General features: G+C 39.8%; 1 protein-coding gene across 1 annotated transcript in view; it reads left to right on the top strand.

Moving 5' to 3' along the window:
• Positions 1 to 24554, top strand: part of SYNE1 (spectrin repeat containing nuclear envelope protein 1) — a 458068-nt gene that overhangs the window by 273442 nt on the left and 160072 nt on the right. Inside the window, exons 73-84 of the mRNA XM_067542425.1 lie at positions 1006 to 1131; positions 2685 to 2861; positions 4736 to 5001; positions 5983 to 8143; positions 8599 to 8936; positions 9799 to 9943; positions 12760 to 12978; positions 16199 to 16461; positions 18712 to 18877; positions 19832 to 19987; positions 20207 to 20359; positions 22429 to 22611. Coding sequence (XP_067398526.1) covers positions 1006 to 1131; positions 2685 to 2861; positions 4736 to 5001; positions 5983 to 8143; positions 8599 to 8936; positions 9799 to 9943; positions 12760 to 12978; positions 16199 to 16461; positions 18712 to 18877; positions 19832 to 19987; positions 20207 to 20359; positions 22429 to 22611 — 4353 coding nt within the window. The remainder of the gene's footprint in view (positions 1 to 1005; positions 1132 to 2684; positions 2862 to 4735; positions 5002 to 5982; positions 8144 to 8598; positions 8937 to 9798; positions 9944 to 12759; positions 12979 to 16198; positions 16462 to 18711; positions 18878 to 19831; positions 19988 to 20206; positions 20360 to 22428; positions 22612 to 24554) is intronic.

Genomic DNA, 24554 nt, shown 5'->3' with positions numbered 1-24554 from the left:
GGGCCCTGAAGTGACGTGGTGTCATAGAAAAATAATCTGAAATTGTTGTTTCATTTCTTCTTGATTATTTTTAATACTTAACTAGTTTGCATAAATTTTGTGCCCTGTATAAAAATCGAACTGACTTGAGGCTGTCTATTCAGAAATTTAGGGTCATATCACCTACATCTATGAAGGTGACTCATGAAGAGGAAGGTGAAGAGGACTCATGCCACAGATTATGGCTGGGTAGGGTATGGAGGGAGGAAGTATCACCCCTGTATCATTGTTGTTCCCTTCCCTTGAGCCTCCTTGAAGGTGTTCTTCAGGGAGTTTCACTCTATGGTGGGGCCAGTTGTGGGACACAGCTTCTCTATAGGGTACAGTTTTCTTCTCAGTTCCACAGGACTTTAGTAGGTAAGTCAGTGCTGTGCTTGTTAACATTAATGTAACCACTTTCCTACGTGATGGGGAACTTCCTTATGGGGGGCATCCCAGGGACAGTAGCTGGAAGGAGAACCTCTAACCCTGTCAGAGTTCTGCTGCTATGGAGGCAAGGGAGGATTGGGAGAGCACTGAAGACAGTATGGAGGATCCAGCCCTCTGCTAGGTTGCTTTGAAATTTGTAGGTCTAGACAGCCACTTCTCTCAGTGCAACAGTGCGGCAAATCCTGTTTTCCTTTTCCCCCCAGGAAATGACTTCAAGGAAGTTCTGCATGTTTAAACATGCAACGCTTCCTGTTCTTCGTAAGGGAATAATCTATATAGGTCACAGCGTGTCCCTCAATGCTTTGATCTAAAAAATACACAAGATATAGTTGTCATTCTTTAGGGTTGTTAGCAAAATATTTCATAACAATAACAAGTTTGTTAGTTAAGAATCTGGGTAATTCATGGTTAAGACAAAATAACATTCTCTGAAGTGCTGGTCTCTTACATTTTCTATCCATCTGAAAACTATGAAAATGAACGTTTTAATGCAATGTCATGAGTCCCACAATATATATGAGGATTGTCTTCCTTCAGGTTAAACATTTCCGAGCTCTACAGGAACAAGCAAGTACCTATTTGGACCTTTTGTGCTCTATGTGCGATTTGTCAGACACCACAGTGAAGAATACAGCAACAGGCATTCAACAAACAAAGCAAACGGTACGAGATAAACCACAGCAGCCAACCTGTAATCCTCCTTAGAGGTTTAATTGCCTTGATCTATCCTCTTATACAAAGTTCATATTAGGTAATGGTTTAAAGAAACATCTTCTGCTCTTACATCTTAACATTTTCATTGAGGAAATGTTCCTATTTTTTTTTTTTTTTTATAATTACTTCCATGTTGCCATCCTGTTATGCAATACAAGCATCATACAGTAAAGATAGCAGGAGAGGAGATATTCAGGTACAGTGCTTCAGGGCAGCAGCATATATGATGGCTGTGTGTAGAAGCAGAACCTGTGCCCCTGTGCCAATGTATTACTGTTTACAGTGGCACACATACATTACTTTGGCTATTTTCTAATTCTTAAGTGTACATTTTCTTAAACATTACGCAACAGTAGGCTGATTTTCCTGTTAATCACTAAAATCAGTATATCATAAAATCTTCTATGATGGTACTTTTTAATTTTTACATAAAATGTTCTTGTGCATGTGTAGAAATACACTGTTATATCAGAGTTTTAACTTTAAAATATATACATCAAAGCTATCCACAAAGAAATGGTATTTATATTCTTCCGTAAAAAAAAAATCTCTCAGTAACTTACACTTTATCCGGTAAAACGGCCACACCCTGCTAACATTTAAAATTCACTCCATTGTGTTACAGCCTAATGCATAAAGTAACCAAATTCCATACTAGAGAAGCAATTGATACAAATCCAAGCAATCCATAAACTACAGTCTGCACATGTATACAGAATTGATATAAGGTGCTTCAAGCCTTAGTAATGGGAACGGCTTGTTAAATAACATTCAGGAGAAAAAAACCTAAGTAGGATAGCAGTAAGACATTTTAAGCCTTTTGAGAGCCTAAATCTTAAAGGCATCCTACTGTTGCATTTGAAGCAAGTGAAATTCTGTTAATATGGGTTCAATGTGACTGATGGACTCAGATTTGGTAAGCGTTCTTGCTGAATTCAGGATTAACAAAAGGAATTCTGCTAAAAGATATATAAGCAAAAGAACTGTGTTAGGGAAATTAGAATGAAATATAAAAATTGAATTAAGTTTTCACTAAGTCGGTGAGAGTGTGTGTGTGTCTGTCTGTCTGTCTGTCTGTCTGTCTATATATAGATAGATATCACCATCTGGCATGATTCATGAAGTGCAAGCAGGAGAGTACAGAGACTTTAATTGTAAAGTTGATTTGAGCTTTAAAGAAATCGTTCAGCCCTGAATTCTCTCTAAATAATTGTTAGATTCCTTTTCTTTTTTAGCCTCTTCAAGGTTGAATTGTAATAAATTTCTTTGTACTAGCTTTCCTAGTAATTTCTTGTGACTTTCCTTTGACATACTCTTGTTTTGTGACTTTCCAAGGTTAAGGCTTTTTTTGGACAGTAATGCCTTCTGCACGCTGCACTTAGTCCCCCAAGCATCATTTACTCAAATCTGTCTGCACAGTTCTTCTTTAAATTTCACACAGCCCATGAATAGTTATATTAAAACATCTCCCTCCCCCCCCCCCCTTTTTTTTTTTTAAAAAGATCGAGCAACAGATAATGCACTCACAGTACCTGGCTCAGGGTTGGGAAGAGATAAAACAAATGAAGGCTGAGCTTTGGATATATTTCCAGGATGCAGACCAACAATTACAGAATATGAAGAGGAGATGGGCAGAACTGGAACTAAACATTGCCCAGAACATGGTTTTACAGGTTAAGGTAAGGAGTCGTGTTCTGAAAGAGAAAGGAGGAGGATATGTATTCAACTGTTCATTTTATTATAGAACTTGCTGTATCTACTGTCTGGTATGAATTAATTCTGTAACAACGGTTCAAGAAGGGATGAGAGGGGGCTGTTTTTCTTATGTTGGTGCAACAGAAAGCCAAACAGAAAGGGAAATCACTTTAATATTTCCCTATGCTTTTAGAGCAGTCACATTTTTACTATGCTAGGTTCCCTTTGCTTTCAGGAGGCTAATTGCATACTGCATTTGGCCTGAAGTTAAAATCTTTGAATTGTCCATAAGCACAAGCTTCTCTGGACATACTGTGAAAACTATCTAAATAACGTTCCTATTTCTAAAGCAGTCTTAGCTATTATCAGCTGGAATTTGACCATGAATAATATCCTGAGCTGTACAGAGCAGATATATTCCATTAGAAAAACTGATTTGCTTACGCACATGAGGACATTAGATAAGCTGCCTTCAAAGCAGTCTGCATTCCTGTTCATTTAGAAAATAAAGATAATTTCCACTGCAGTTTTCTAAATAGCCAAAACACCGTTAAAATTGCAAGGAGAAATATGTTCTATCTTCCACTGATGCATCGTTATCATGAAGGGCCCAGTCTTGGGTTCTTTGGACTAGACTTTGTCCTGCCTATCATTGATGTGCTAGATGTTAGGTGAAAGATACAAAATGTCCCAGTGCAGAGATTGAGCATAGTCACAGTCCTTTGTTCTTATCTGAATATGGCAGGAGATAATGGCACTAGCGACCACCAAAGGGGTGAGAGAGAAAGCAGGAATGTGGATTTCTCTTCCCCTACTGCTCCAGCCAGCAATATCGATAGACCATGGATGGGAGCAACCACTGCACACTGAAGGAGTGGCTCAGTATCTACACTTCCCATGTGTGTCCATCAGCTGTTGAAGGTCCAGTGTCTTCTGGGGCAGTGCAGCTCCTCACTGCCCATGATGCAGGCCATAGTCCGTAAAGCAGAGTTCAGCCCATAGTGTCTCCATTATGCAAAACTTCTACTCACTTCAGTGAAAATATCTAGTGCTAAAAGAATGCAGGACTTAAGCCCTCCGGTAGATAGTCATTTGTCTTGGAATTGGAAAAGTTTGTTGTTCAGCACAAAGCATCAGGAGTTAAAGCAACACAGAAAACTTTGAAACGTGTTAGGTTTACTTGCCTATATATTGTATATTTTCAATTTGATTCCCCTTTGATTATGTTTTTTTAACTATGGAAATTTATATGAAAATGGGGTATTTTGTTCTTAGGAATTCAACAGCTTTTGCAGCATAGTCCCAACATGAATTCATAGTCTGCTTTGATTTGAGAAGTAGCAATGACTCTGATGTCCTATTAAAGATGGGAACTAATCAAAGTATGATTGTCTATTCAGGTGGGAGCTGATGAAGTCCTAAGGGATTTAGAACCTGTATTCAGGAAAATATCTATCATAATGACAAACAAAAAAGAAAAAATATGTGATATACAATACTGCCAGATTTGTCTCTAATAAAGGCTAGACTATTCTGCCTTGTGGTAGGAGTGGGGGTAGCTGTGTCTGCCTAGGAGAAGTCTTGGAAAGGGACTGTAACTGAGTCACAATTCCTCCCCTCGTTTCCCCTTGCTCCCGTGAAAGACGTTATTTGTTACTTACCAATTGCAGCTTTGCGGAGACTCTTATACCACTCCCCCACCCTGCGCCGGGAGTGGCAAGCTTGTTTACCTGCATGGCTGCATAAAGCTGAGCCAGAGTCTGGCTCTAAGCACGCTGTTCTCAGGATTTCATTCAAACTTCAGTTTATATTTGTAATGGAACATCTCCATTTCATCTTTGTTCTGTGTCTCTAACAGGAATTCAGTCAGAAGCTGCAGTCTAAACAGGACGCTCTTACTGCTGTGACTGAAAAGGTGAACAAACTAACGCAAGGACAGGAGTCTCCGGAGCATAAGGAAATAAGTCACTTCAGCAATCAGTGGCTGGACCTCTGCCTTCAGGCAAACAATTTGCTCATACAGAGGGAGGAGGATCTTCAGAGGACAAGGGATTACCATGATCGCATGAATGTAGTAGAAATCTTCTTGCAAAAGTTTACAAAGGAATGGGACAACCTGGCCAGGTAGAGAGTCCTGACTCACACAAAACTGACACATCCCACTCATGTTAAGAAGCCCTCTTACAGTGTCTTAAGAGGTCATGTCCACTAAAAATCCTTTTTCTATACTTTTCTCAATAAAAACTCCTAATAGCAGAATTCATTGTTTTGAGGTTGAGGTACAAAATGCTTGTAATCTTTTTTTTTTTTTATGAGCGAGATCCTCAGCTCTTGTCTTCAGTGGGTATACACTAGCTCACTCCTGCTGAGAATTTGGACCTATACCTAGTTTACCTTTTTTCCCCCCCTTAGAAGCCCTTTAATATTCACTGCAAAATTGAGAACTGCAGGGTTGTCAGATTATATTTTATACTGTTCAAAATTTCATGCATGTGTAATTCTCTAATTGAAGATGAATATCTTACAGAATTAATCAGGAATGCACTTCCAAAACTCATGCTCTGATATTAGTAGAACATATCTAATCTATTCCCTTATATTTTATAATGGTTAGTTTTAATTGTCAGACTATTAACATCTTAATTGCTACTGCATCATTGAGATAATATTTTGGGCACTGCATAAGACTATGTATTTTAAAAGAGTAACAGTCCAATCCTGCTCCAATTGAAGTCAATTGGTAAAATTCCTTTGACTTCAGTGGATTGGGTTCTAAACAAAGGCATATTTTGTTATTGTAATATTTTCTCTAGTATAATACTAGATTTACTATTTATATATACAATGTTACAAAATATGTGATCTACTAGTACCTACATTGCTAATTTGAATGGTTTAGCTAATGAAAACCCATGTAGGAAGGGGAGGAATAATAGAAATATTAAACTTATTACTTATCTTCAAAAGAGCTAAGGGGTTTAGTACCCAGATCCTAATGACCTTCAATATGATGTGGTCACCTAACCGTTTTTTTGGCTCCTTTGAAAACCATGCCCTGAGAGATCAACTGGGGTTTCATTTTTGTACTATGTATTTTGTCAACAGATCAGATGTTGAGAGTACGACTGTACACCTTGAGGCTCTGAAAAACTTAGCATTGGCTCTGCAGGAGAGGAGATTTGCCCTGGAAGATCTGAAAGACCAGAAACAGAAAATAATGGACTATCTGAATCTAGATGACAAAGAATTAGTGAAAGAGCAGACTGGTCATTTTGAACAACGCTGGTCTCAGCTGGAGGACCTAGTCAGGAGAAAAATCCACTTTTCTGTCACAACCTTAGAGGAACTGAGTTTGGTGCATTCTAAATTTCAGGAACTGATGGAGTGGGCAGAAGAGCAGCAGCCTAGCATCTCTGAAGCTGTTAAGCAGAGCCCTCCTCCAGATCTGGCTCAGAGCCTTCTCATGGATCATCTCACCATTTGCAGTGAACTGGAAGCCAAACAACTTGTTCTCAAAGCATTCATAAAGGATGCTGACAGGGTGATGACTAACCTTGGCCTCAATGAAAGGCAGATCCTCCAGAAGTCCCTTTCAGATGCCCAGAATCACATGGATTGTCTTAGTGATCTGGTTGGCCAAAGGAGAAAATACCTGAATAAAGCACTATCTGAAAAGACTCAGTTCCTCATGGCAGCTTTTCAAGCTACAAACCAAATTCAACAACATGAGAAAAAGGTAATGTTCCATGAACATATCTGTCTGTTGCCAGAAGATGTGAGCAAACAGATCGGGACTTGTAAGAGTGCCCAAGCTAGCCTGAAGGCCTATCAGAGTGAAATAACTGGGCTATGGGCTCAGGGAAGGGATTTAATGAAAGAAGCAACAGAACAAGAAAAGAGTGAGGTATTAAATAAACTCCAGGAATTACAGAATGTGTATGATACCGTTTTACAAAAGTGTAGCCAGCGACTAGTAGAACTGGAGAAAAATGTAGTTTCCAGGAAATATTTCAAGGAAGATTTGGATAAAGCTGCTCATTGGATAAAACAAGCTGATATTGTCACATTTCCAGAAATCAATTTAATGAATAGTAACTCTGAACTATACTCACAGCTGGCAAAGTATCAGCAGATTCTTGAGCAGTCTCCTGAATATGAAAATCTTTTACTTACACTGGAAAGAGATGGTCAGGAGATCTTGCCATCGCTTAATGAAGTGGATCATTCTTACCTGGATGAAAAACTGAATGCCCTGCCACAGCAATTTAATATTGTCATTGCCCTCGCCAAGGACAAGTTCTATACGGTTCAGGAAGCAATTTATGCCCGCAAAGAATATGCTTCATTGATTGAGTTGACAACTAAGGCTCTAACTGAACTGGAAGATCAGTTTTTAAGCACGAACAAAGCTCCTACTGCTCTTCTAGCCAAAGAGGTTATGTCACTCCAGCAGGATTACAGAGCTCTCTTAGATGAGGTGGTGACGCTTGGTGCAGCAGTGGATGAATTGAACCAGAAGAAGGAGGCTTTTCGAAGCACTGGCCAATCATGGAAACCTGAAGAGATGTTAAAACTCACCACCCTGTATCAGAAGCTGAAGAGGCAAATAGAACAGAGAGTTAATCTTTTGGAAGATACTATAGAAGCCTACAAGGAATACGAGGAAATGTGCCTGCAGCTCGAGACACAATTAGAAGCAGTGACGAAAGAGCAGATTAAAGTGAACCAAGAAACACTCCCAGCAGAGGAGAAGCTGAAAAGCTACCATTCTCTGGCTGGCAGCCTGCAAGAGACAGGGATTCTTTTGAAACGAGTTACTGAACATCTGGAAGCGCTTTGTCCTCAGCTTGAACCATCCACCTATGACATGGCAAATTGTCAGGTACAGTCTTGGCAAGAGAAAATGAAGTTGTTGCATGCTGCCATTGGTGACACAGTGATAGAGTGTGAAAACAGGCTGGTGCAAAGCATAGACTTCCAGACTGAGATCTGCCGTTCACTTGACTGGCTGAGATGGGTGAAAGCAGAACTTAATGGAACATTGAGCTTGGACCCAAAACTGCAAAACATTCAGGAAGAGATCCGAAAGGTTCAGATTCATCAGGAAGAAGTGCAGTCAAGCCTGAGAATAATGAATGCACTGAACAGTAAAGAAAAGGAGAAGTACGTGAAGGCTAAAGAACTGATACCTGCTGACTTGGAAAACAGCCTTGCTGACCTATTGGCACTGGATGGTGAAGTTCAGGAAGCCATACATATGAGGCAGGTTAGTGCATCATTTATTCTATATTTTACGTATGTATGTATTTATTTATTTTGACTCTTGCTGAAAACAAACATTGTTATGAGGTTGCCTTGACTTATTGTCTGTGACTATCATGAATAGATTGATTTCGCTAATCATATTGTCTTTTCTTGATATACAGTAGATAGCCCAGTTGATTGCCCAGGTCTAGGAAGCTATACAGGGTCATAAAAGGAGTATGACTTGCCCCAGCGCGCGCGCGCGCACACACACACATACTCGTGGTCTCCCCAGAGCTTGGGTCTAAGCATTGAGCGGAGAAAGGCTTTCCACAGCTGCTGTTACCCCTCATGAGCAAGAGGGTGGAAAGGGGTGGGGAGTGCGTAGAGCTGTCACATTTTGTTTGGGACTTTTCTAATTGCTGTTGTAAATTGTTGCCTCTGTAACTGTGTGAAGTATTTTCACTGTTGTTTCAGGCTGCTTTGACTAAACTATATAGCCTGTGCCAAAGGTACTACCAATTGATACAAACAGCTGGTGACTGGCTGGAGGATGCCCAGGAATTGTTACATTTGGCAAGGAATGGTCTGGATGTTGAGAGCTCTGAGGAGCACCTAAGGAATCACACTGAATTTTTCAGCACAGAAAATCAGTTCCTTGGTCATTTGAAGGAGCTACGGGCCCTGGTGTCTGAGATGGAACCATTTATCCAGGCCACTGCAAGAGAGGAGCTGTTACAGAATGTAGCTGTTCTGGAAGAAAAGGGCAAGGGACTGAAGCAAGAATCTGAAACCCAGCAAGATCAACTGCAGAGGTATCTTTTTATTCACTTCTTTTAACTTTACTTCCTTAGTGATGAGAGAAAAGGACATACTTGCTTCAGAAACCTCACTGGTGTTTGTTAAAGAGAGTATGCTATTGAATAGAGCAGTTGCTTATGATTCAGAGCTCCTGGTTTGTTTCCTCCTGTGCCACTGACTTTCTGTCTGACCATAAGGAAGTTGCTTAAGTTCTCTGTTTCAGTTTACTTATTTTTAAAATACGTATCGCATATGAGTAGAGTTGTAAGACATCAACATTACTACACAGGGGTTTATGATTTTATGAGATTTGATTGAAAGGTACTTTGAGTTTCTCTCATTAAAGGTATTAGACTCATAGACTTTAAGGCCAAAAAGGACCATCATGATCATCTAGTCTGACCTCCTGCACATTGCAGGCCACAGAACCTCACCCGTCCACTCTTGTGAAAGACCCCTAACCTCTGGCTGAGTTACTAAAAAATTATGATTTAAAGACTTCAAGTTTCAGAAAATCTACCATTTATACTAATTTAAACCTGCAAGTGATCCTTGCCCCAAGCTGCAGAGAGAGGCAAAAAAACCTCAAGGTCTCTACCAATCTGACCTGGGGGAAAAAGCCATATTTGGGGTCGAGAAGGATATCAGTTGAACCCTGAGCATTTTGGCAAGACCCAACAGCCGGACACCTGGGAAAGAATGTTCTGTAGTAATTCAGAGCCCCGTACATCTCGTGTCGAATCACTGGCCACTGCGGATATTTGCTGCTAGCAAAATTGTAGTAATAGTGAAGTTCAGACCCTTGTGTAACAATGTTTGTTTCTAAATGATTTTATATTCTATTAAATTGCTCTTGCTGGTATTTCATTTTCCAAGGTGTACTTCTCAGAGGCAGGACTACCAGACAGCAAGGCAGCAGGTTATCGAATTAATGAATGAGGCTGAGAAGAAATTATCTGAATTCTCTGTAGCCAAGGTTCCTTCAGGCAATGAAGCAGAAGAGAAATGGTTAACACATAAGGTGAGGTTACTCAATACGATAGGAAATCCTATTTCATTCTGTGGAATCAGTTAAATCTTGTGCCATATGCAAGATACCAGGGACCATCAGTGACTTTCATCTTTGTTTGTTTTCCACGGGCTAGATATGTAAGGCAATGAGATGACAGATTTATAATTTAGACTTTTATTTACAGCCTAAATGAAATCATAGAATCATAGAGTTGGAAGGGACCATCTAGTCCAACCCCCTGCTCAAAGCAGGACTAACCAGGACTAACCTCAGCTAAATAATCCCAGCCAGGGCTTTGTCAAGCCGCAGCTTAAAAACCTCCAAAGATGGAGATTCCACCACCTCCCTAGGTAACCCATTCCAGTGCTTCACCACCCTCCTAATGAAAAGCTTTTTCCTAATGTCCAACCTAGACCTCCCCCACTGCAACTTGAGACCATTGCGCCTTGTTTTGTCATCTGCCACCACTGAGAACAGCCTAGCTCCATCCTCCCTGGAACCCCCTTTCAGGTAATTAAAGGCTGCTATCAAATGCCCCCTCATTCTCCTCTTCTGCAGACCAAACAAGCCTAGTTCCCTCAGCCTCTCCTCATAAGTCTTGTGCTCCAGCCCCCTAATCATTTTTGTTGCCCTCTGCTGGACTCTCTCCAACTTCTCCACCTCCTTGTTGTAGTGGGGGGCCCAAAACTGGACACAATACTCCATATGTGACATCACCTATGCCTGTTAACAAATAACTGTTAATTTATAAGAATTACTTCCTCTTCCTATAGGTAAGTGTTTTCAGTGGTAGACTAGACTTTGAAAAGATTTAATTAAATATAAAATAACTGCACTGAAATATTCTTATGGATCTATTTTAAACAAGCAAAAGTTAAAAATGCTGAGTTGAGTCCATGGTATATTAAGGATCTATAAACACTGGCATCGCACTACCACACTCTGGGGTGCAATCCAGACTAGTGAGGTTTGTGTCACCACCAGCCTGCAACCTCGGGTGCTTCACAATGCTTTGCAGTTGTAGCTCTCAAGTTGGTCCCCTCCCAAACAGACAAATAGCATGCAGGTCACACCCGGCATGTCTATGTATAGCTGCCGCCTGCCAGCAACACTCCAGTCACGCTCTGGTTTCCATCAGCCTTGGTTACCACTTGCAGGGTGACCCCAGCACACTCCCAGTCCTGAATTTTCCCAAAAACATGTATTCTGCACTGTCCAGTTATCTGAACTGTCCAGGAGAGATTAGAGGTCCATTGCCCCTTTAAGAGGTCAGTGTACGACAGTGTGCTACTTTAACTGGAGTTACCAAAGAGTTCAGTTTAAACAAAACACTGAACTAGTTTTGTGTGTGTGCGGGGAGTAATCAAACCTATTTAACAATAAAGAAATAGGTTTTAAGTGACTACAAGTATAAGGCATTAAAGTCAGGCAAGTTTGTGCTCAGTCTGGCTCAACCATGCGTCCACTGTAGCTACTAGTGCTACCGCAGGTACGCTGCTGTTTGTGCTCATGTTAACTCGATGAGAGAGAGTGCGAGCACATGTACACATGCAAGGGAATTACACCTCTAGCTCATAGTGTAAACATTGCCTAAGAGAGCAGGTGCATGTGGAGCTTCAAATTTTTACTCACTGTAGAGAACTAGTCTTGTGTAAAGCTAGCATTTGCAGACCAGCTGGATGTTCCCAGCAGAGAATTTCCACTGATATTGGTGACTTATCTGCCTCCTTTGCCAGCTGACCACACCATCCCAGTAGCTTGGAGATGGGGACTGAAATTAGGGTTGGCCTTTCTGCTGCTCTGACTTGTGCTGGGACCAGGTGTCCCTGAATTGAGGAGTTGAAACTGGTTCCTTGCGGCTACCAATGTCCATTATGTGCAAGTGAAGTTAATACAGAGTGAAGATTCAGGTCCCTAGTGTTTAAACTCACTTGTATGTGTACACACACATCTTCCACTCACACTTCTGCTGGAATGCAAAACTTTGCACATCCTGCTCATGGATTCTTCATTCATTAAGACCTGTATAAATACTGCACAGATCTAAGCCATGCTTGGTGAGAGCCCTCATAAAATGCCTTTGCAGTATGAGGCATACACAGAAGGCGCTTTTATAGATTAAATGTGCTTTAAAATATACAAAACTGATTATGATAAGTTGGCTAAGCATTAGACAAACTTGCTATTTGAAGTTACTGAATGTAAATCTTCTCCATATGCAAATATTGACAATGGATACACTTTTTAAAAAATTGTTATGGATGTAAAAAAATGGCAAAAAAATGTTTTGAAAAAATTGCCCTATGGCTAAAGCCTCATTTCAGCCCATTGCTGTGATATAAACTTCACAAGGGAAATGTTGTTGATGTAAAAACAAGAGTCCTGTAGCACTTTAAAGACTAACAAATTTAATTTCTGCAGGCATAAGCTTTCGTGGGCTGTGACCCACTTCGTCAGATGTAAAGAATAGAAATCACATAGGAGGTATATATATACATATCCAAGGGTAAGGAACAACAATGGGGAAGGTAGATATGATATTCAGTTAGAGTAGTTGAGGCCTATTCATAACCATTGATTAGGAGGTGAGAATGTGCGAACAGTGACAATTATTTCTTGTAATGAGAGAACTATTCCAAGTCCCTATTTAGACCCAGTTTGATTGTGTCAAGTTTGCAGATGAGTTCTAGCTCTGCAGTTTCTCTTTGAAGTCTGTTTTTGAAGTTTTTTTTTTGTAGAAGTATGGCAACTTTCAAGTCAGCTACAGAGTGTCCGGGGCCATTGCTATAAGAAGGGAAACCCTGCCATTTGTTTTGCTTTTTCAGTCCCTGGTGTCCATGGTAAATGCCTTCCATGAGAAGATCACAGCTCTGGAGGAAAAAGCCTCTCTCCTGGAAAAAACTGGAAATGATGCCAGCAAGGCAACCATAAGCAGGTCAATGACAACTGTCTGGCAGCGCTGGGCACGGCTCCGGAGTGTGGCCCAGGAGCAGGAGAAGATATTGGAAGATGCAGTGCAGAAGTGGAAAGGCTTTAATGATAAGGTACAAGGATCTTGGTAACTCCTTTTTACTTTATTGTATGTACATTTTCGCTCCCCATAATATACAGCATGTTTTACAGATTCAGAGCACGGCACGGACATTGACTAATTCAGTCTTCAGCCCTGTGAGTGAGAGAGGTCATTAATCTTATCCCCATTTTACATATGAGACTAAAAAGCCCAGGGACTTGCCCAAGGCCAAACAGCAATTGACAGAGTCAGGATCAGAACTCCTGATCCTTGTGCCTATGCATATTCCTCCAGACCGTACTGCCCTCCTTACCATGCAAGGACGAGGAAATAATGTTCTGTTAAGCAAACTCAATCCTGTCTTGTTTTAGATATTTTGGTAGTTTTCTGCAATCCTTCATTCTTTCCTTTGCCTTCCCAAAGGTCCAACTCTAAGCTGACTCCTCCTTCTGTATAAAGAGAATGGGATACAATTCCTAAATCGACAAGAAGGGGCTCACTCAACATTTAGTGCAATGCAAGGCATTCCCTTCCATCCTCCCCATCACTACCAATTGCCACAAAGAAAGCACAATCTCAGAACCCAAAGGAGATTTCCCATAGAGACTGCTGGGTGAGCCTAATACATAGAATCATAGAAATGTACACCTGGAAGGGACCTCTGTACAACGTTTAGTCCAGTCTTCTGCACTGAGCCAGGGCAAAGTATTACCTAGAACATCCCTGACAAGTGTTTGTCTCACCTGTTCTTAAAAATCTCCACTAATGGAGATTCCACAACCACTTCAGATAATTTGTTCTCCTTAACCACAGAGCACAGGAAGTAATAGGCTTAAATTGTAGCAAGGAATATTTAGGTTAGATTTTAAGAAAAACTTCCTACTGTCAGGGTAGTTAAGCACTGGAACAATTTATCACTCTCCTCTTTAAAAAAGCCTTTTTCATACTTCAAGACTGTTATCATATACCCCCTCAGTCTTCTCTTCTCCAGATTAAACAAACCCAGTTTTTTCAATCTTTCCTTGCAGGTCATGTTTTCTAGACCTTTAATCATTTTTGTTGCTCTCCTTTGGACTTTCTCCAGTTTGTCCACCTCTTTCCAAAGTGTGACGCTCAGAACTGGACACAATGCTCCAGCTGAGGCCTTATCAATCCTGAGTAGAATGGAAGAGTCATTTCATATGTCTTGCTTACTACACTCCTGCTAATATATACCAAAATGATGTTTGCTTACAGTATTATATTGTTGACTTGTATTTCGTATGTGATCCACTTTAACCTTTAACAGACTCTTTTCTGTAGTACTACCACCTAGGCAGTCATTTCCCATTTTGTATTTGTTCAATTGGTTATTCCTTCCTAAGTGTAATACTTTGCATTTGTCCTTACTGAAGTTCATCCTATTTGTTTCAGACCATTTCTCCAGTTTGAGAAGATCATTTTGAATTCTAATTCTGCCCTCCATAGCTCTTGCAACCCCTCCCAGCTTGATGTCATTTGCGAACTTTATAAGTTTGCTCTTTAGGCCATTATGCAAATTATTTATGAAGATATTGACTAGAACCAGACGCAGGACAGAACCCTGTGGGACCCCATTTGATATGCTCTTCCAGCTTGATTGTGAACCATTGCTAATTACTCTGAGTACACTTTTCCAACCAATTGTGCAGCCACCTTATAGTAGGTTCATCTAGGCTATATTTCTCTAGTTTGTTTATGAGACGGTCATGTGAGACAGTATCAAAAGCCATACTAATGTCAGATATATCACATCTACCGTTTCTCATCCTCCCTCCCCCCCCCGCCCCCCCCCCCCCCCACACACACACACACACACACACACAAGGCTTGTTATCCTGTCAAAGAAGGATATTAGGTTGGTTTTACATGATTTTTTTTCTTGACAAATCCATGTTGTGTTATTTATATCCTTATTTTCTTCTAGATGCTTACAAATTGATGGAATATTTGCTTCATTATCTTTCCAGCTCACTGGCCTATAATTCCCTGGGTTGTCCTTATGTTCTTTGTTACAAATAGGTACTAGATTTGCCCTTTTCCAGGCCTCTGCAATCTCTTCTGTCCTCCCAAGTTCTCAAAGATAATTCCTAATGGCTCATAGATCTCTTCAGCCTGTTCCTTAGGTGTTTTAGGATGTATTTCATTGGGCCCTGCCCACTTCAAGACATCTATCTTGTCTAAGTAATATTTCTATTTGAGCCTCTGAGCCTACCCCATTTAAACTGATGCTCACTATGTTAGTCATCCAAACTCTGCTAACCTTTTTGCTGAAAACTGAAACAAAAAAAACATTTAATTCTTTGGCCATTGCTGCTTTTTCTGTTGTTGTCTTTCCCTCCCCCCTGAGTAATTGGCCCACCCTATCCTTGGTCTTCCTCTTGCTGCTCGTGTATTTGTAGAATGTTTTCCTGTTACCTTTAATGTCCCTAGCCAGTTTAGTCTCATTTTGTACCTTGGCCTTTCTAATTTTATTGTTATATGCTTGTTTTGTTTTTTATATTAATCCTTCATAATTTGACCTTGTTTCCACTCTTCATTTGAGTTTCAGGTCATTCAAGATCTCCTGGTTAAGTCGGGGTGGACTCTTACCATACTTCTTTATATATATGTTGAGATAGTTTGCTTTAGTGCCTTTAATGATATCTCTTTAAAACCAGCCAACACTCCTTTTCTCCTTTAGACTTGCTTCCCGTGGAATCTTATCTACTAATTTTCTGTGTTTGCTAGTCTGCCTGAAGTCCATTATTTTTATTCTGCTGTTTTCCCTCCTATCATTCCTTAAAATCATGAACTCATCATTTCATGATCACTTTCACACAAGTTGCCTTTGACATTCAAATTCTAAACCAGTTCCTCTCTGTTCATCATAATCTCTTTGATATACAAGGCAACACCTTCTCCCCTTTTTTCTCTGCCTGTCCTTCCTGAACAAGCTGTACCCTCCTATACCAATAAAATAATCACACTTTGATAGAGGCAGATTGGAACAATATGCCTGCTTTCTTTTTTTTTAATTCAGATTTCTGCTCTAGGTTGGATTTGAACTCTTACTGCCTGGTGTGCTGCTTAGATTTAATGGCCATAGCATAATTTCAGAACCACCCAAGCTCTATATAATCATCATGCATTACCAATTCTAGTGATACAACACTAGGTTTAGATCTTTTCCTTTCAACTGTATCAACATTTTGTTTTACTTTTGTTGTCAAAACCTGTATCTCTTCCATTAGATTAAAAAAGCCACCATAATGATAGATCAGCTACAAGATCGCTTACCGGAGAGCTCAGTGGAGAAGGCATCAAAGACAGAACTTCTGGATCTTCTGGATTACCACTGCACTTTCATTCTGGAGGTGGAACAGCAGCTGTCATCTTTGGGTCTGCTCAAGCACCATGCACTGAGTATGCTCCAGGATGTGGAAATGGAGCCTTCTTCTCAGGAGAAGCTACCATTCATGCAAGAAATCAAAGCAATGCAAGACCGATGCCATAAGTACGGAGAAAACAGTATTTAAATAAAGGATATTAGCTAGAAAAGTCATATTCTTTTTATGTTAGTGTGTACTGTTGGCAACATACCAATAAAAAGCTCAGAAAACGTCAGTTTTTGATTCAGGTCCTCAATGGATGTGTGGTAAATGTATTTAAAGTCAGGGTAGCCAGATCAAGCAGCAGGCCCAAATGATTCAACTGTGTCTTATAACAGCTGATCTTTCAATACCAGTTCCTCTGTCAGTGTCACAGTGACATACAGTCAAGACAGACAGGTGAATGAGGTAATATCGTTTATTCAACCAACTTCTGTTAATTAGCGAGACCAGCTTTTGCGCTTACACAAAGCTCTTCTTCAGGTCTGGGAAATTTACTCAGAGTGTCACAGCTAAATACAAGGTGGAACAGATTGTTTAGCATAGGTAGTTCTGTTCCACCTTGTATTTACCTGTGACACTCAGAGTATATTTATCAGACCTGAAGAAGAGCTCTGTGTGAGCTCAAAAGGTTGTCTCTCTCATCAACAGAAGTTAGTATGAGTGTCACAGGTAAATAGATTAATACGATTTGTTGGGGAAGAGTTAACATGTTTTTTGTAAAGAGAAATAAATCATGCCTCAACAATCTACTAGAATTCTTTGAGGGGGTCAGCAAGCATGTGGATAAGGGAGATCCAGTGGATATAGTGTACTTAAATTTTCAGAAAGCCTTTGACAAGGTCTCTCACCAAAGGCCCCTAAGCAAAATAAGCGGTCATGGAATAGGAGGGAAGGTCCTCTCCTGAATCAGTAACTAGTTAAAAGATTGGAAACAAAGGGTAGGAATAAATGGTCAGTTTTCAGAATGGAGAGAGGTAATAGTGGTGTCCCCCAGGGTTCTGCACTGGGATCAGTACTGTTCATAAATGATCTGTAAAAAGGGGTAATCAATGAGGTGGCAAAATTTGCAGATGATACAAAACTATTCAAGATAGGTAAATCCAAAGCAGACTGTAAAGATTTACAAAGGGATCTCTCAAAACTGGGTGACTGGGCAACAAAAGGGCAGATGAAATTCAATGTTGATAAATGCAAAGTAAGGCACATTAGAAAACATAATCCCAACTATACATATAAAACGATGGGGTCTAAATTAGCTGTTAGCACCCAAGAAAAGGATCTTGGAGTCATTGTGGATAGTTCTGTGAAAACATCCACTCAATGTGTAGCGGCAGTCAAAAAAGCTAACGATGTTGAGAATCATTAGGAAAAGATAGATAAGACAGAAAATATTGTATTGCCTCTTTATAAATCCATGGTATTACTCACATCTTGAATACTGCGTGCAGTTCTGGTCACCCCATCTCAAAAAATATATATTGGAATTAGAAAAGGTACAGAAAATTAAAATTATTAGAGGTATGGAAAAGCTTCCATATGAGGAGAGATTAATAAGACTGGAACTTTTCAGTTTGGAAAAGAGACAACTAAGGGAGGATATGATAGAGGTCTGTAAAATCATGATTGGTGTAAAACAAGTAAATAAGGAAATGTTATTTACTCCTCATAACACAAAAACTAGGGGTCACCAAGTGACATTAATTGGCAGCAGGTTTAAAACAAACAAAAGGAAATACTTTTTAACACAAAGCACAGTCAACCTGTGGAACTCCTTGCCAGAGGATATTGTGAAGGCCAAGACTATAAAGGGGTTTCAAAAAAACCAACTAGATAAGTTCATGGAAGATAAGTCCATCAATGGCAATTAGCCGGGATAGGCAGGGATCGCTGTTTGCCAGAGGCTGAGAATGGCTGACGGGATGGATCACTTGATGATTACCTGTTCTTTTCATTCCTTCTGAAGCACCTGGCATTGGCCACTGTTGGAAGACAGGATACTGGACTAGATGGACCATTGGTCTGACCCAGTATGGCCATTTTTATATTCTTATGTTTTTAAGCTGGTTCAGTAAAAGATATTATCTCACCCACCATATCTCTCTAATATCCTGGGACCAACACAGCTACAACAATACTGCATACATGCAGTCAACACTCACTAAGTAAAATGGGTGATCTGCAGAGTTTAACATCTGAAACTTAAGAGTTTTCATATTCTCCTGTAACGCCACTTCTTTTTTTTTATCACCCCTAAATGCATCATGTACAACTTTACTTATTCTTTGTATCATTCAGTTAAAATGTTGACAAAATACAATGAAATTTTTAGCAAGCTGTAGTTCTTCACAAATAGTTCTTTTTATATTTTGAAGCATGCAACAGAAGGTGAAGAAAAGTGGAAAGCTGGTGAAACAGGAACTCAAGGAGCGTGAGGAGGTGGAGATAGAGATTAACATAGTGAAGTCTTGGATTCAGGAAACTAGAGAATATTTGCTAAACCCCACCATGGAAATAGATGCCCAACTTGAGGAGTTGCAGGTATATCAGATTTATTATAATGTTCTCATGCCCCTTGTGAGGCATCTTCAGTGTTTTCTATTTATGAGCACTAAATCAGATTCAATTATAATGAATTTGAATTATACAATGTGAATAAAATCTTTGCACTAACCATTCGACAAATTTATAAGAAATCTATCAGCTTCATAAGTAGTGTGTGGATTATTGTCATGAAGCTGCAAGAGAGCTGTGATACATTCTTGCTCCTTAGATACATAGGATAGAATTTAGCAGCTTTCTTCAGTCTATTCTCAAATATAGGTAAACCCTAGAATATGGATCGATAGAATGTAATAAGGTATTTTCCATCTCCATTTTCTTGGGGGGGGGGGAGGCCATTTTAAATAAAGATGCTCAAAACTCAGCTGTTTCAATATAGATAAGCTCACACAAGTCTGTCTTTCTCTTTCTGTAGCAAAAAGTGCTAGAGAGGTGAACTTCTGAAATACAATGGTATATACAGAAATTAGCTATGCAGACAACTACCTGTCTTACAAATGATTGAGTGACTAAGAACCAACATACGAGCTTTTATAATGATCTCAGCACCAGTTTATCTTCGTGAATTCAGAACCTGAATATTGATTTACATTTTATATTTGAATGATCCCAAAATCTCAGAGCAAGTCGGTATAAAATGCTGATTTTGTATTAAAACCATGTTACGAAACAAAACTTTTGCATAAATTTTGCTGCAAAATTCCAAATTCTTTAGCAGACATTCAGATGGAACTGTTCTGAATTTTGGGTTTTTAGTGAAACTCAAAATATAGGGATTTTCATGTGATTCCAGGCTTTGTTACAAATATTCTTATCCCCGTACTCTTGATGCATGCAAACTAATTCTATTCAGTCTTAAGAAATATTTTTTCTCAAAGTTATTGGTTTTTCTTATTCAGTGTTCCTGAATTACACCTTTTTTCTGCCCTCCAGGCTCTCCTCAGTGAAGTAATTACTCACCGCCAGGTTGTTGAGAAAATGGCTGAACAGCAGCAGAATAAGTACCTGGGGCTTTACACCATTTTACCTTCTGAACTCTCTCTTCAGTTAGCAGAAGTGGGACTGGCCCTGGTAACCATCCATGATCAGGTAAACCCCACTGGAAGAAGGCACTATATAAACGTATGGCATTATGATAGTCTTCAAAAGTACAGTAACTGAATGCAATGTTGTGATATTCCAAGTTCGGTTTTACTAAAATTCTATAAAGTTGTTGTTACCTCCTTATTTTTGCAAGAGACTCTTCCTACGAAAGAAACGTGTATGTTTAGTTAGTTTTTGCTTTTTACTGCTGCTGTTTTTTGGCAGATTCAAGCCAAAGAGAAGGAAGTCCAGGAAAGCAAAATATTAAACCAAGAGTTGGGTCAGAAAATCCAGGGGATAGCAAAAGAACTAAATGGAATTCTGTCCAAGCTGAAGGAGAAGACAAGTAATATAGCACAAGCTAAAATAGACCAAAAGGTAAGAAAAAATTTTTTTTCTTATCAGCTTATACTGTGGAATCTTCTGAATTGTACTCCTGAGGGAATTCTGCGCATGATATTTTAAAATTATGCATATTTTATTTGTCAATAAATAAATGTGGAGATTCCAGCATGGCAGTGGGGAGCATAGTCCACAGGCTGCATGGTCGTGGGAGCTCAGAATGATGGGACTGCTTTGCCCAAATGATCCCTTTTGGCTTGTGCTGGGTTACAGATCACTTTAGTGTTAAATGCAGGGGTAACTAAATGTTGTTATCCTCATTGTATGAGCAAAGGGCAGCAGAACTGTGCTTAGCCTGTTCTGATTGAAAGGTCACTATCATCTGAACCAAACTGGCTAAGCAAGGCGCTCCAATGCCAGAGCCTGTGAAGGTTGAAGTGTGGGCTAGCTCCAGGCATGGTTTAACCTCCCCCTTCTCACTGTTCAAAGACCGAGCTAGTTAAGATTCCATTAGGAGTCTTTTTTGTTAAGCGGTTAAGTGCTCCCTAGAGCTGAAATCATTTACTGTGGCACAGCACTCCTGCCTGCTTCAGTACTGAGGTTCACCCACTAAGAGCTGACAATCACTGAGAGCTGAGAATCAGAAAGCTGGGTGGAATCACAAGAGACCAACCCACAGTGGTCATAGTGGAGAAGCAGGTGGTAGCAGAAGGTGACTGGTATGCAGCCGAGTGGCTGGTGTGTAGCGGAGTGACCCTTCAATCAGCACAGGCTAAGCACAGTTCTGCTGCCCTTTGCTTATATAATAAGGGGAACAACATTTAGTCACCCCTGCATTTAACACTAAAGTGGTTTGTAACTCAACACCAGCCAAAAGGAATCATTTGGGCAAAGTCGTCCCATCATTCTAAGCACACCTAAGCGGGGTGCGTGTGCTCATGCAAATACCAGCTCGGCAGGGGAAAGTCCTTTCAGACCCTGCTTACATCTTAATTGTGAGACAAGGTTGTCCTCAATCACAGTAGTAATAGTTTCATTTTAATGATGGAACTATGGATGCAATATATACGGAATACAAAATAGTTTTGAACATATAATTAACCATATCAAAAGATTTCTCGTTGCTCCATTTTTTGAAAAAATTTCAATTTTATTCAATATAAATTCTGCAGTGTTAAATACTGCAAAGTAGAGATGGATATGTGCCCACCTACAGTGCAAAGGTGTGTGCGTTGCAATAGGTAGATAGATTAGCTGTGTCACTTTTGTGATACAGATATTCATTTAATTGTTAATTTACCATGGACCTTTACCACGCCGTTTGAACTCTAATCCATCTCTACCAGGATATTCCACACCTCTGAATAGCTTGAAAAAGATTTTCTTAAAAATAAAGATGACCTTGCCAGAGAAATGTTTTCTTTCCTCCCTGCACTCTTCTCCATAAAAGAGAAATAATCCAAAATAGAATTTCCCCCATAATAAAATTACTCTGAGGTGCAACATGGGCAATATTCAGTAAAGAAAAAGAAGAGTTCTTTTAGATCTTTTTGAAAATAAGTTTTCATCACAGTTTTTTACATTAAGAATCATAGATAACCAGGACACTTGCCTCTGCACGTGGCGGGATACATAAACCACTAAAACATTTATCTTTTTTTTTTTTTTTTTTTTAAACAAAATACTTCACGGTTTGGTATGTTAGAAAGTTTTATTGGAACTTATTTAAGTTGACCTGTATAATTCAGTCATGGCTTTTCCTGTTGTGAATAATAGATCCCTCCTAAACTCCAATAACGTCTTTATTTTCACACTCCACCATTATGTACAGTGAATCTATTTCTACCTCAGACATTCTACTGATAATATTTTTTTCTACTGAAGTGTTGTCCAAACTGCTTCCGTGACAAGATCAAATTATTTAATGTACGACAGACACTTATGATACTAATGGAAAAAACAAACATTACTGGTGTTCAGACAAAATAGAAATGGAAGAAACTAGGGAAACTTTGTAAAGAGTGTCAAAATCACAAGCAGGGCTGTTAAAAAACCAATTCCTCACTCACTGATTTTGTAAATGTAATGTCCTCTCCCTGTTCCAGATCCTAGGAGAGGAATTGGACAGCTGCAATGTGAAGCTGGTGGAGCTAGATGCATCTGTACAAGATTTTGCAGAGCAGAACAACCAGCTGGCTAAACAGCTGGCTAACAGGATAGGGAAACTGACTGGGCTTCACCAACAGACTATTCGGCAGGCTGAGTACAGAGCATCCAAACTCAGTCAGGTAGGGTGTCAAATCATTTTATATATTTCCTTTTAGAAGCTCCAAGAAAATAGCGATTTCTGATTGACTTTTATTTTTCTTATAGTTGCATAAAAAATATTGTCTCTTACATGAAATGTGCATATTCAGGGCTGGATTCACTTCTTGTGGATGGGCCTCAGACAGATGTAAGTCCATCTGGAGTGTGGCCAACTCAGGAGAGCAGAATTATTCTGACTTGGAGAGATGCTGATTCAGCACCTTTGTGTTACCTGACCAACTGGGGTCTGATATTCGTGTGTTCAGGAATTGGCATGACACTCATTCGATAATGACAGAAAGCTTTAATTACTACACTTAGAAAATGAGCCCCCAAACCAAAAGTCCCGAATATATTAGCTGCAAAAGCAATTTTTCTCGCCACTGCAGGCAAGAGGCAGTGGTTTTACTTCTTGACAGCTTCTCCAAGAGCTTGGATCCGTAATCTCAGAAGAAAGTTGGGTGAGATGACAGTTCTGTGTCTGCAATGACTTTTTAGTCTTGAAGCACACTTGCTAGTGGGATGGCTTCCCTTTTTATACTCGTAAACTCAGTGTTTTCAAAGCATTTTTGGTCATTACATGGGAGAACAAAGGAAGCCCAAACAAAAACAACAGGGGAAAGACCTACATGTTTCTAAAAAAGATGTTAGCCACCTAGATTTTGTTTACGCAATAATCCAGCTCATGTTTGTCACAAAGTTTTACTCTTTCCTAACAAAAGGGAACTGGGAATTGAGTTGAGAATAGATTAATACTTGAAGTGGCACCCATCGGAAGATAGGATCATAAGGTATCCTACAAAGATACAGAGCCAATGAGGTGATGAATTAATTACAGAACATAATTTTATTAGGGAGACTAGTCAGTCAAGAGAGGCCATTAATCATAGGAAAAGCAGTTATCTTGATGAAATACCAGACATGCTTAGAGAAGAAAAACAGCACGTGTGTGATGCAATAATAAGCAATCACTTCTTTTCAAACTGGAATTCCAGCCACCACCATACTCTTGCTATATGCATCTTAGTGCTATTTGGTAGCTTAATTGTATAAGTAGGCCCATCCTAGCTTGAATTTCATAGTCTACATTTGCCAGGAAACATCTGTCAGCAAAGTTCCTAAGCAGACCTAACCAGGTTTTAAAGCTGCCTTCCAACAGTAGGATGCCCAGTGCAGTACCCTCACCCTGTTTTGGAATTAAATCTTGTTGGTGCAGCTCCTCCTTCATATCCATTCAGATGGAAGTTGCAATGCCTTGCACCATGGGGGGGTGATCATTGCCTGTATAAGCAGTAGAAAAGTCTAGAAATAAAATTCTTAAAAATGTCCCCAATTCAGCAGTCTGTCCCTAATCAGCAAAGCATTTAATCGTGTGCTTTGTCCTGTTGACTTCAGTGTGCAAAAGTCCAGTTGAGTATATGCTTTAGTAAATTTGGATCAGTACAAGCAGTTGAGCTATGGCAAAAGGGACTAACAAAGAACAAGATTGGGGTACCATCTTAGCATGTTGTTGTTTGAGAATAGTTGGGGGTCAGTGTGAGGGAAGGGACTTTTTGTGATCCTGCCATCCCTAATCCTGAGATATCATGAGCCCCATTTTCAGAATACGTTGAGAAGATTTTACAGGACTTGAAGCAGACAGTATTTCATGGTATTCTTTTCCATTGCCTCTGCAAGGAAGTTGCCAAAAGAAAGTAGGAAAGGTCTGTCAGAATAATTTTCAATCAGTGATACTTGTAGCAAAAAGTGCTTGGTCAAGAAGTTATTTATTATCAAGTATTTTAGTTCAGCACAGTACAAAGAAGAAACCCACTCCCCATCCCAAGAAGCTTACAGTCTAAACACTGTAGGCAAACCATACAATTCAGATGCACACTATCAGTTTCCATTCTCAGCAAGTGAATCCGTTGACTTCAGCAGAGTG

This window comes from Emydura macquarii, unplaced genomic scaffold (assembly GCF_026122565.2).
Source record: "Emydura macquarii macquarii isolate MOO-44397 ecotype Brisbane River unplaced genomic scaffold, CSIRO-AGI_Emac_v2 contig_705, whole genome shotgun sequence".
NCBI lineage: Eukaryota > Metazoa > Chordata > Testudines > Chelidae > Emydura > Emydura macquarii.
Note: the sequence above shows the minus strand (reverse complement) of the source record. Positions and strands in the feature narration are given on the sequence as shown.